Source organism: Sceloporus occidentalis, unplaced genomic scaffold (genome assembly GCF_023333645.1).
Source record: "Sceloporus occidentalis isolate IW3139 unplaced genomic scaffold, rSceOcc1.0.p SCAF_16, whole genome shotgun sequence".
Taxonomy (NCBI): domain Eukaryota; kingdom Metazoa; phylum Chordata; class Lepidosauria; order Squamata; family Phrynosomatidae; genus Sceloporus; species Sceloporus occidentalis.
Window position 1 is genome coordinate 5,944,252 of NW_028316996.1, and position 13,084 is coordinate 5,957,335.

At 39.4% G+C, this 13,084-nt stretch overlaps 1 protein-coding gene across 1 annotated transcript in view; it reads right to left on the minus strand.

Moving 5' to 3' along the window:
* Positions 1-13,084, minus strand: part of LOC149302964 (COMM domain-containing protein 10-like) — a 65,989-nt gene that overhangs the window by 36,794 nt on the left and 16,111 nt on the right. The window contains exon 4 of the mRNA XM_089481725.1: positions 10,970-11,125. Coding sequence (XP_089337851.1) covers positions 10,970-11,125 — 156 coding nt within the window. The remainder of the gene's footprint in view (positions 1-10,969; positions 11,126-13,084) is intronic.

Genomic DNA, 13,084 nt, shown 5'->3' on the forward strand with positions numbered 1-13,084 from the left:
ACATCATATCATAAATAGGCCAGTGGAGGAGATCAAATATCTCCATATGTATCCAGTCCATTGTGTGGCAGGACACCGGGGGGGGGGGGGGGGGGGCTTGGACTAGTTGGTCTAGGCCAGGATATGTCACTGCTTCTAATACCCTCAAAGTACTGGCCTCTACCACATAGATAAAAAAAAAAATCTATGTGGTAAGATCTACCCATACCAACCAAAAAATTATGGGGCGCAGATACATATAAGGGAAAAAAACAAAAACAATATAGTGTAGAGCAGACCTGGGCAAAGCACGGCCCGCGGGCCACATCCGGCCCGCTGAATAGCTCGGACCGGCCCGCAAAGAGTGTCCTGGTGACTCACCAATGAGTCCGGTGTCCCCCCCCGCCCCGGTCACTTACCTTAAACTCCTGTGTTGGAAGCGTTTGTCTCGGGTGCCGGCGCTTTACGCTGGGTGCCGGCGCTTTACGCTGGGCGCCGGCATATGACGTCAGACGCCGGCGATCAGCAGTGAAGCGCCGGCACCCGAGACAAACGCCTCACGCTTCCAACACAGGAGTTTAAGGTAAGTGACCGGGGCGGGGGGGGAGATCCTGAGAAGGGGGGGTTAGGGAGTTAGAGGGGAGATACTGAGAAGGGGGGTTAGGGAGGGAGGTCTTACTGTGTGTGTGTGTCTTACTGTGTTTGTGTGTGTGTGTATCTTACTGTGTCTGTGTGTGTCTCACTGTGTCTGTGTGTGTCTCACTGTGTCTGTGTGTGTCTCACTGTGTCTGTGTGTGTCTCACTGTGTCTGTGTGTGTCTCACTGTGTCTGTGTGTGTCTCACTGTGTCTGTGTGTGTCTCACTGTGTCTGTGTGTGTCTCACTGTGTCTGTGTGTGTCTCACTGTGTCTGTGTGTGTCTCACTGTGTCTGTGTGTATCTTACTGTGTCTGTGTGTGTCTCACTGTGTCTGTGTGTGTCTCACTGTGTCTGTGTGTGTCTTACTGTGTCTGTGTGTGTCTTACTGCGTGTGTCTTACTGTGTTCATAGCTTATTCAGTTATTGTAATAAATATTTTAGCCCATTTTTTAGCTCAAAATATTTTTTCCTTTTTTTTCTCCTCTAAAATCTAGGTGCGTCTTATCAGCAGGTGCGTCTTATAGAGCGAAAAATACGGTATGCACTCCGAAGCCTTGTTCATTTTGTTCACTTCTGTGCTGTGCTAATAGTTATTCAGGCCTTACTTATTCAAGCACCTCTACCAATGACGTAGGCTTGAATAACTTTATTAAACAGCACATAAGTTAACAAAATGGACAAGGCTTCGGAGTTTGTAGTTTGTAGAGGTCTGGCCCTCTAAAACCATTCCAATTTCTCATGTGGCCCCATGGGAAAATTAATTGCCCACCCCTGGTGTAGAGTGTAAGATGAATTTTGTGTGTGGGTGAAGTGTTGCACTCACAAGTGGAATAGATGATTCAGACCCATCCAAGTAGAATGTAATAATATCTTTAATAATCTTCGTGTTGAATCTAAAAAATAAACAAAAATAGTGCAATATCTGGGTAAAGAATTAATTTCACCAGTAAAAAAATGCACTCACATTTAGTCCGTGCACCCAAAGTGCATGAAGCATGTATGTGGAAAATCCACCGATTGTGGAATATAGAATAGTCTAAATAGATTCTTCCAAACGCATTTCGCCGACTTGGCTTCTTCAGTAGAAGTATAATCAATCCGGTAAGTAGTCTTGTTCCATTTTTGTACTTTTTTTTTTATATAGCTGTTTCCGTGTGTACGTCATCCCACGTCGTCCGTTGATGTCACGTATCGTGTGCGTCATCACGCGCTGTCCGTTTCTCCTCTGTTTATGGGACCAAATGTGTTCCCAGTCCGCCACATAGAGATTGGCGTAACTGGGTGCGAATCTATATGTGGCGGACTGGGAACAAGAACACATTTGGTCCCATAACCCTTTCTATGCGAATCTGGTCCTCTGGCGCAGATATATTGATGATATTCTTATAATTTGGAATGGTCCTTATAAATTGGAACAGTTGAATTCCTTTATAACATATGTAAATTACAATAACTATAACCTACAATTCACTTCCTGCATACATAAAGAAACTAATTTCCTAGATCTCACCCTATATACAAGAGGAGAAGAGATCCATACGAAAACATATTTCAAACCAACGGACAGAAATAGTTACATCAATTTTACAAGCTGTCACCACCCGAACTGTTTACGAAACATTCCAAGAGGACAGATCGGTCATATTCGTAGGAATTGCACGGAAGAAAAGGAATTTATAGTCCAAAGCCAGAAATTAATATAAAAATTCGAAGATAAAAATTACCCACAGGATCTACGATAAGAAAGTTTTAGATCTATTAAAGAACAAAATAGAGATGAATTTTTAAAGAATCAACAACATCCTAAGAAGAATTTTGAGTTTTCTTTCTGTACAAGATATAATGATAAAGCATTTGAAATCAAAAAAGCCATTAAGAAATGCTGGCCTATTTTAAGACAAGACAACATTTTGAAAGATTTTTTACCTGAAAATCCCAACATTATCTATAAAAAAAAGATAATCTAAAGGTATTATTGGCACCTAGCGCATTACCCGAGATAGAGAAGAAAAACTTACATTTTCTCTCTATAAAAACTCCCGGGTACCATAAATGTAAACTATGCAGGACATGTAGCCTACAAGAGAAAAAAAGTATGGATTTCAGGTGCACAAACACGGGGAGAGAGTATAAGATTAAACATTTTATCAATTGTAACACCACTAATGTTATATATATGCTGGAATGTCACTGTGGAGCTCAGTATATAGGGCGAACCTCTAGAAAATTGAAAACTAGGGCCCTTGAACATATAGGAGGTATCAGAAATAACAATCCCAAACATAGCGTGCCTAGACACGCAAATAACTGTAAAGCTTTCTCCCTTGATAGTTTTAAAATTATAGGGATAGATATCGTTACCCCACATTGGCGCGGAGGAAATATTAAAGAAACGCTGGCCAAACGAGAAACAGAGTGGATATATAAGTTCCAGACACACAAAAAAGGGGGACTGAATATGGAACTTGATATTTTAGCTTTTATGGACTAGCCTATTTCTTATAATTTTTATGGTTACACAATTTTAACCTTATATTTATATTTACATTTATATATATTTATTTTTATATATATTGTATATAACATCCTTATATTTTAATAACTTAGATATTGACTTAAGATTCAATTTTATATTTACATACATTTTATATAACATCCCTATAATTTAAAAAAAATTTAAATTATCTTTTCCATCCTTTCTTTACAATTTTATAAATCCTGTAACCTATTAATCTCATAAGGATTCATTTAAATATCATGATTTTCAAAATATCTAAAATATATAATTTTTATATATATATATATCTTATAATAATTTATTTTAATATATACAACACACAATAGCACTCATAACAATATATAATCTCTATATATTCCTATATTTTTATACTATATTATATTTATGGAGATACTTCCTTTATTGATTTTATATAATGAACAATCGCATTTTCTAATCCTTCAACATTTATATTGATTTCATTTAAGTGATAGTAGATATCCTGATCCCTATAATATCTATACTATACTTCATTTATAATATTTCTATGTCACATCATCACATAACAAATCACATTTATTTTGATAATTCTATTTTGATATAGTCAGAAAAATTATATTTCATTTCATAAATACACAGATAAAATAAACTTCAGACAGTTTATTTTATGTCAGGAACCAATTTTTCGCTGCCTGAACCATGGCTTTTTTATACCTGTGGCGTTTACATCTGCGACCACTAGTGGCCACCCTCCGCCCTCTGGAGCACTCAGAACTCAGGTGTGCCTTGTTCCCTGGGTTGAGCCCTAGTCAATACATCCAGCTGGGTCTTGTTACCTGGAGTACCCTGCCTTTATGAACCTGCCCTGCCCTTCAGTCAGGGTCTTTGTATTGAAGTCTATGGACCTTCCTGCTATGGCTCTGCACCTGTACTGTTCCTGGTTCCCTGCTATTGTGTCCTTCCAAGTGGACTCCCTGCTATTGTGTCCTTCCAAGTGGACTCCCTGCTATTGTGTCCTTCCAAGTGGACTCCCTGCTATTGTGTCCTTCCAAGTGGACTCCCTGCTATTGTGTCCTTCCAAGTGGACTCCCTGCTATTGTGTCCTTCCAAGTAGGCTGTGTGCCTTTCCGTGCCCTTCCAAGCGGGCTCCCTGCCAAAAGACTTATTACCGGTATTTATTTTGCCATACGTCCGGTTTCTTGCTTTTACTGTATTACCCTTATTTGCTGGTCCTGTTATACATAAAATACACTACATTACCTGGAATTCTGCTTGTGGTGTCTGTTTGCATAATCATGCACCGTGGGTTACATACTGAACCCCAAGTATCCCCTGCGCATGGGCTCCTACCCGACCTGATCACCTGAGTCCTGACATTTTAATTCACACACTGAATAGCAGATATATTGATTTCTGTGATATCCATATCACATCTCACTATATTTCACTATAATAAATTAAACAATTATTTAATTTTAAATACTTCATCTTTTATTTAAAATCACTGTCACAATTAAATACATAGATATTTATATTGAACAATGAACTCCAGATAAAAACTATTAAAATTGAAAAATGAACGATTATATATTTAATACAAGCATACACAGACTGATACACAAGTTAGAACTTATAATGCTTTTTGGTGGATTCGTCTTCTTCTTTGTCTTTTCACCGTCTGTTTTCCGTCTATCTTTCGTCTCTGGGTATGGACGCCGAATGTATTTTCATTTACCTGCTTGATTACTCCTAACCGCATGTCTTTTTACCCCCACCCCTGGGAGGATCGTGTTATGATCTCCCTAAACAAAAGCTGAACCGCCTATGTTTCCAATACAACTTTATCGACATGTACACAGAGAGTTGGAGACACATGAAACACATGAAAGACAATACGCGACAGTACGCGACAGTGCGCGATGACGCACACGATACGCGACAACATCAACAGACGAGAAACGGACGACGTGGGATGACGTACACACGGAAACAGCTATATAAAAAAAAAAAAAAAAAAAGTACAAAAACGGAACAAGACTACTTACCGGATTGATTATACTTCTACTGAAGAAGCCAAGTCGGCGAAACGCGTTTGGAAGGATCTATTTGGACTATTCTATATTCCACAATCGGTGGATTTTCCACATACACGCTTCATGCACTTTGGGTGCACGGACTAAATGTGAGTGCATTTTTTACTGGTGAAATTAATTCTTTACCCAGATATTGCACCATTTTAGTTTATTTTTTAGATTCAACACGAAGATTATTAAAGATATTATTACATTCTACTTGGATGGGTCTGAATCATCTATTCCACTTGTGAGTGCAACACTTGATCTTACACTCTACACTATATTGTTTTTGTTTTTTTCTCTTATATGTATCTGCGCCCCATAATTTTTTGGTTGGTTTGAATTTCTACCCCCCGAGGAAGAGTGTCTTTTTTGGGCAGCTGTGGTCCTATTTGGGAAGTATTATTTGTATTTATAAACTTCATTTAATTTCAGCACATAGCATGTGACTTTAGGTTCATTCACATTTCTTTATAAAGATCTACCCACAGACATCCACTCAAGTGAATGTGTACTAAATAGATTATGGATTTCAATAAGTGACTTATAATTTTAAGTATAAAACAGTGTAAAGTCACAAAGTTATCTAAATTGTGGGGTATGCAGGGGACTCCTGAGCCGAGCTGGACCAGACTGGAAAATGTACCGAGTTGTTAAAGACTCTCCAAGTCTTTAGGAACCCAACTGAGAATTTGTTCTACAAATCACACAAGTTCTGGAATTCATTGGCATTCTACAGTGTTCAGTGGACTTAGAACTGATGTCTACAGAGTGCCAGGTATTTTAAAAAGTCAAATCTAATGGAAGTACATTTTCTCTTGCATTCATTACACAATCTACCAACATGCAGGAAATATTGGTAGGAAACTTGCCAACATACCATTGCTTCCCCAAAACTTAGCCCAGATTCTAAATTAACCGATAAAAATACTCAGGAGCTCCACTTAATCAGTCTCATCTTAGTTAGTTATACAACTCTCTCCTGTATGTTTAAATTTGTGCAAATTACTTTCACTGCTCATTTGCTTTGGATGAAAATCGGGGGCATTTTTAGTTCAGGAACTAAATTCGGTGCCAATGCCCACATTCACTGTACTCTCATGAACGCTGTCTGTTTTCGTACCTTCTCTGCCAACCACCTCCACATCTTCTTGCAGTTCATTTTCTCTCTTCTACCTTCTGTCTTTTATCTTCTCCCCTTTATCTTATCTTCTATCCTACAGTGACACCCTCTCCCCTGATCTAAATGCCAGGTTATGTCCATGGAGATGCATAACATTTCTCCTCCTTTGTTAAAAGCCCTTTATGTATTTAAATGTTTCTTTCACATTCCCTTTCTTTTTGCCTCAAAGGTCTTCCTGATAATTTTAATCGTGCAAACAATGTTCTATTCTACTATTTAATCCTAAAAACCATTTAACATTTTCCAGATATGGTCTCCCACTGCCTCTCAACATTTTAGTTGCAGTGATTTTTATACAGCTAAAGTAACTTGAACTGACGGTGCTAAAGTGACTTAATATTTTGAAGCTAGAAATGGATGCTTTTTAACGGCATATCTCCATAGGTGTCCAGAAACCCTTTATCACTCCCATCACTCCTGTGTTCCAACGGCACTTTGTGTTCAAAAATCCAAGTTTAAGTTTAAATGGCATTACAAAATCCTTTTCCAATTGTGTTACAGCTAGAAATGTCCTTGTTTGCCATGGAAACAGCTAAGTGACCCCAAACTTTTGAATGGTAGTGTATATACTGCAAAAGCCAAATGACTTGAAACCGTACAAACCAAAGCACTTTTTATTAAGCCAAAACTGCTCACACAAGAAAATTAATAATTGTCCATTATTGCTACCCTCTCCACCTTTAGTAACAATAGCAACAGCCACTTTTTTTAATATGAGAGCAATCATCTTTGGGCACTGTTCATGCAGAACGGTCAGTCATCTCAATAATTTGGACACAGGCCAAGGCATCAGCCTGGCTGTCAGGACTTTATACATTATGAATTGTTGGTAGATACAAAGTATACATACATAGCCAAAATTACTTAAATTATCAATTAAGCCCAGTTGGAATGCACTATTACATCCTATGGATTGCGTGCTAAGTGACCATGAGGATGTAAATAGCGTGTCGGTAGCAATGGGGAGGGATGTGAGTTTGGATAACCAGTATGTTTAGGTTTGTGCCATCTTGGCTGCGGGTGGTAAGTGTGTTTGGGTTTATGTCAGTGCGTTTGTCTCATAATATGCTCCCCTCTTTGGGAGGAAAAATCTCTCCCCATTTGTAAAGAAGAAGCTTTGCCAACAGTGTAAAAAAATATATATATATAAAACAACCATAAAAAAAATTATGCTAAGGGCCAAACTTAAACAAACTGGTTGCCCCTGTCATTTATGAAGGCTATACCAATTGCCCACCATCGTCAGTGATGTATCCACCTTGAAAGTTTCCCTAGGCTTGACTCTGTGCAGAGCGCCCTCCCCACCCACTGGCACAATTATTCTTAAGGATGCTCAACACCCAGTACATGTTATGGAGGCAGTGTCAGCTAGGCACAACCCTCATCAGAGTAAAAGGCCTGGTTTGAAAGATCTTTCTTGTAATTGCCCAACCGAGCAGCCAGTATGGTGTTCTGCTGCTGGCTTTGTGGCAGATGGACTGTCATGCCCTGAATTTAGACCTGCCACCCTAGGAAAGAATACACAACTGACGATTCCCAAAAAATTAAATGGTGAACAAAGAATACCCATAGCATGTAATGCTTCTACAAATCCCAGAATCCATGAAAAACGATGAATATTGAAAATACTTCCACATGGTCCTATCCATGTCTCCTCTCAATGCAACCGGATCACTTTCCTACAGAACCTGTAAAAGTAGCTAGGTAGCCGAACCCGGAAACCCAAACCCAGGAAGTCCAACAAGGATGCAGGACGACATCTGTCACAGAGAGCGTCAGTATTATAACAGTCTCCTTACTCCTCAAAAGGCCATCAAGAACTGTGTATTCCCAAAACCCCCAAATCTTGCACAAATATAACTATAATAGTGTGACATTATACTCAATCAGCTTCTATCCATTATATTTTGATAGCTAATTGCAAATGTCTGCCTTTCCATTTAACGATAAGGGAACAATGTCAATTTAATATTCTGAAGCTCACCTAGGAATATCCTAGTCAAGAGAGCATTAAGTCAAGAAAGATGTGAACGCTTATCGTTAGATTACACCATGTGAATGCTAAAACCACATGGAAAGCTATGCAAGTGAACGCTAGGAGGTAGCATAGCTCTCTGCACAGTGCATCTTAGACATCTGCTTTTATCCCCAAGATGGATCTAACCATTATGAGGCTCTCCAGCTCTTGAAAAACTACTGTTTCCATGACAGTAGTACATTTAAGCTTAGACCAGTTATGCCAAGGGTGGCCAGTGGCGTCTCCAGCTTTCATATTTAGGGGGGGCACATGGGGGGCCAGGGACCAAAGTAGGGGGGCCAATTATAAAATGGTACATATACATATATATATATACACACACACACACACACACACACACACACGTTAGGCAGTTATTTCTCATTCTTTAATATTAGACCCTGCTGCCGATATATAGAAATATTACACCCTGCTTCTGATATATTAATATTAACCCCTGCTGAGGATATATATTGATATTAGCCCCTGCTGCGGATATATACTTATATTATACCCTGCTGCCGATATACATAAAAATTATACCCTGCTGCCGATACATATTAATATTAGCCCCTACTGCCAATATATATTTTTAGTCCCTGCAGCCAATATATATAAAATTAGCCCCTGCTGCCAATATATGTTAATATCTCCATCTCCCTCCCAATCTATCCTATCTACCCCCTCTCTCCCTCCCAATCTATCCTATCTACCCCCTCTCTCCCTCCCAATCTATCCTATCTACCCCCTCTCTCCCTCCCAATCTATCCCTATCTACCCCCTCTCTCCCTCCCAATCTATCCCTATCTACCTCTTTGTATACTAACCCCCCCTTTGAAGTTCACTTACCTTGGGCTTGTAGAAGTCCAGCAGCGGGATCGCGAGGTCTCTGTCTTCCTGGTTCTGCCGCAGTGTGCGCGGCTTCATTGCTGAGCGCCGGATATGACATCATATACCGGCGCTCGGCTTGAAATGCCGGCACTGCGACCAAGGCAGAGGCCTCGCGGTCGCGGAGAAGAGTGAGAGGCGCTGAACGGTCGCTGAGAACTTTTTCCTCAGCGACCGCTCGGCGCCTCTCTCTCTCTCCTCCGGATCTATAAAAAAAAAAAAAAAGACGCCGTTTCAATTGGGGGGGGCACACTGGGGGGCACAGCATGATGTAGGGGGGGCCATGGCCCCCTCTGGCCCCCCCTGCCGACGCCACTGAGGGTGGCACCAGCAAAAGAGCTTAGATCCATATCTCATAGTATAAGAGTGTCAGGATATGATGTCATATTGCGGCTCTCTGCACAGTGCATCCTGTAGGAACACATATCTCTGCTACACCTCCCTAGAAGACCCCCTCTGCACGGTAAATTCACAGTGTGCTTGGGGGGGGGGGAACACACCAAGGAAGACATAGCTGCCTTAATGTGAAGGTGAAAGTACATTTTACACTCAGTTACCCAAGCAGGCAATCAAAAAAAAATATCTAAGTTTAAAATGGGATTTGCAGAATATTTCTCTTTATTAAACCGCAGGTCCTTCAAATTGCAAAGCCATTTCTATATGTCAGTGTTATACTTTCTGATGGGAACTGTAATATTGCTTTTTATAAAAGTGTACACAAGGCAATTTCCTGATAAGTCATAACTCAAATCAGGCTGTGGGTTCCTTTCATGCGCCTCATGACAGTTAATGATTTTGATCCTGTAAGTTTATAGCTAAACAAAAAGAAGCCGTACGTGGATGTGCTGCTGTAAATGGTTATTGGCTTTGCCCATTTAATGTGGCAATTATAGTGACATCTTCTATACACTGCTAATTTTGATGTATGAGACAGTTGCATAATAGGAGCTAGATCTTTGTCAGTTGTGGTAATTTAGATTACATTCCCGAATGGTTGGGAGGGAGCCGGCCACATTATATGTGTTCTGTAAATGAATTCACACAAATCTTTAGTGTCATTCTCCAGATACCTAGATGAAATCTGCCATCTGCAGCATACTTATTCCATCCCGTTTCCAAAGCTGCTACGATGATACAGGAAATTAAGTGCCTAGAGAAACTATAGCACAGAAAATAATTCTTAATACTTTCAATAAGTACAATACAGAGTTATTCCCTTCCATTATGAAAAAGGCCATATATTTCCCTTTAAATATTCAGCCTGCTAACAAGGACAGGGTAAGATAGCCCTAATACATGGACTGCGTAATTTAAAAGACTGGATGATGAATTTGTGGAACCCAGGTGTTGTTGGGCTACAGCTCAATGTTGCTTCGAGAGGTGTATGGAGCTACTTGCTACGCATAGTGTGGCCAACAAGTATATAGGTCATCTACAAAGCTTAAAAGTAAATTAGATGTGGAAACCCCGTGGAACGTTAACTCCATTTGACCGAGAGTGTTCTTTATTGATTTTAATGGGAGTGCTTTACTGACAGCTACTTCACGAAACCAAAACCGAACATCTTACATCTAAAAACGCATTTTAAAGTACAAAGTACAAAGGCAATTGAATACACATTCTTCTTTGGTAGGTCTACATGGGCACTGTAGCGCCCCTTTAACAGCAGCGCTTAATGTGATTAAATAAATACCTTTTTGGGATCCAGAATCCTTTGTTTAAACTTTTCCACAGTTTCCTGCCCTGCATTCTCCCAGGAAATCGCAAACGCTTCCGCTTTACTCGGGTCAAGATGGATGTTCTCCAGATGCTGACGGAGAGCCGCTGTTTTCACATTATGATACACAGCCTGAAAAACAGAGCAAGGAGGCTAGCACAATAGCATATTTTTGAAAATGGCGTCTGCATAAATCTACCATATAGTTTGTTTTATTCCTGTGACCAGAACCTTTATAAAACACACGTGACGGAGCATAGTGCATTTGACTTATGGATGTATTCTAGCTCCAATATCTTAGCCCAATACTACTACACAAACCTCCTTAGTCTGTATCATATTGCCTTCCGGTAAACAATATAATGTCTTAGTCAGCCTAACACTGAATAATGAAAGTCTATGGAAGAACAGACTTCATTAGCAATGTCATAAAGTATCAGCTTAGTGTGATGTTTGAGCAGGAAAGGCATCACAAATATCACATGACTGACAACAATGGCAGCCTCCATATCTGCAGATAAATGAAGTATATCGGAACAAAATGAAATAAACTGCTAACCTACCTCACTGTATACAGATCTGTATTTTATGCTCAATGAGAACAATATTTTAATGGACTTCTCCTTCCAACACAGATTATATATAACATATCGAAGATGTGAAATCATTTTCATTATGGAATATACAATGCCTGTTAGCAAACACACCCTTGAAAAGTACAACCAGGTACAAGGCCTTGTAAATCCACATGTAAAAAAACTTTTCCACAAATGCTAAATAAGGTTTTACTAATTTTACAAGACTTCAGTGTTCTGTCTTTTTGTATTTTGACATATAGGGCAGAACAATTCAATATAACAAAAAATAGGCACCATGGGTAAAGTCATGGCTATGTGATTCTTGGGATTTGTCCAAGCCAGTAAACTATTTTCCTGCTTTCTTGTTACAGGTTAGTTCTTGCAAGGATATAGGGAACACATAATATATTTTTCTCAGAAAGTATGGCAGATCCAATTTATCAAGCTATGGGACAGATGCCTCCTCTGTTGATCTTTTAGCGTGGTGTACTCAAATAAGCAAGAACATTTAGCTCTGAGTGACCTGTGATCATTGGGTTGATGATACATCTCTCTCACAGTGTAAGATGTAAAAGCAATAGTCTTTATATAATAAATCACTAAAAAAAAAGGAGAAGATACTGTATAGCAGCAAGTGACAGTAAAAATGAGGAGTCTGCTTGTGTACCTGAAATATAGTAACTAACTAAAAAGAGTCCTATCAGATAAAACTTAGCTTTTAATAGGATCTGGTTACACCACCACAAGTACTTCCATCTCCCGCAAGGTCCAGGAATGCCATGAGGGAGGATGCTCTTGCCTTAAATTTATTGCGACCAAACGATTGAAACTTTCCCGCATAAAATGGGACATTAATATCAAATTAAGAGAGTGTTATTGGATCCATAGATTACAGGCCCTGTCTCCAAAGGGCTTAATTGAGTTATTATCCACTGTAGGAATGTATATTAACAGTTATATATTTTTATTTATTTTTTCTTCTCCTCTTACTATACCTTTTATTTTAATGATCTCTGTGGTTCGATATCCATGGCAGCTCGCTAGTCTACATATAATACTACATTTATTAAGTATCATGTGTCCCAGAGTGTGAGTGTGTGTGTGTGTGTGTGTGTGTGTGTGATGACATCTCTGGAATGGATACACATGTGGCTGTCGAGTTTCCCCTAACTGGTCATACTGCTAATGTATAGTCTAGATAAATGGCCCTTTAGTGGAAGCATCACATAGAAGAACATGATCAGTGAGGGTTTACTTTATAGGGGCAGACATCCCAGGTGTTGATGGTCCATAGATGATGGTGTGTGCTTTTACAGGTCACTGATTAGTGTTATCTGCTTAACCTACTTAGAAACAGGAATGTGGTTTCACACCTAACTTGGGCTGACAATGTTCAGGTATGATTAACACTCACAACTAAATTGCCAATTTTGAAGTATGTTTCCTGCCACCCTAATCATGTAGCAATACTACAATGGAGGAAGATAGAAAATTAACAATATTGACATGAACT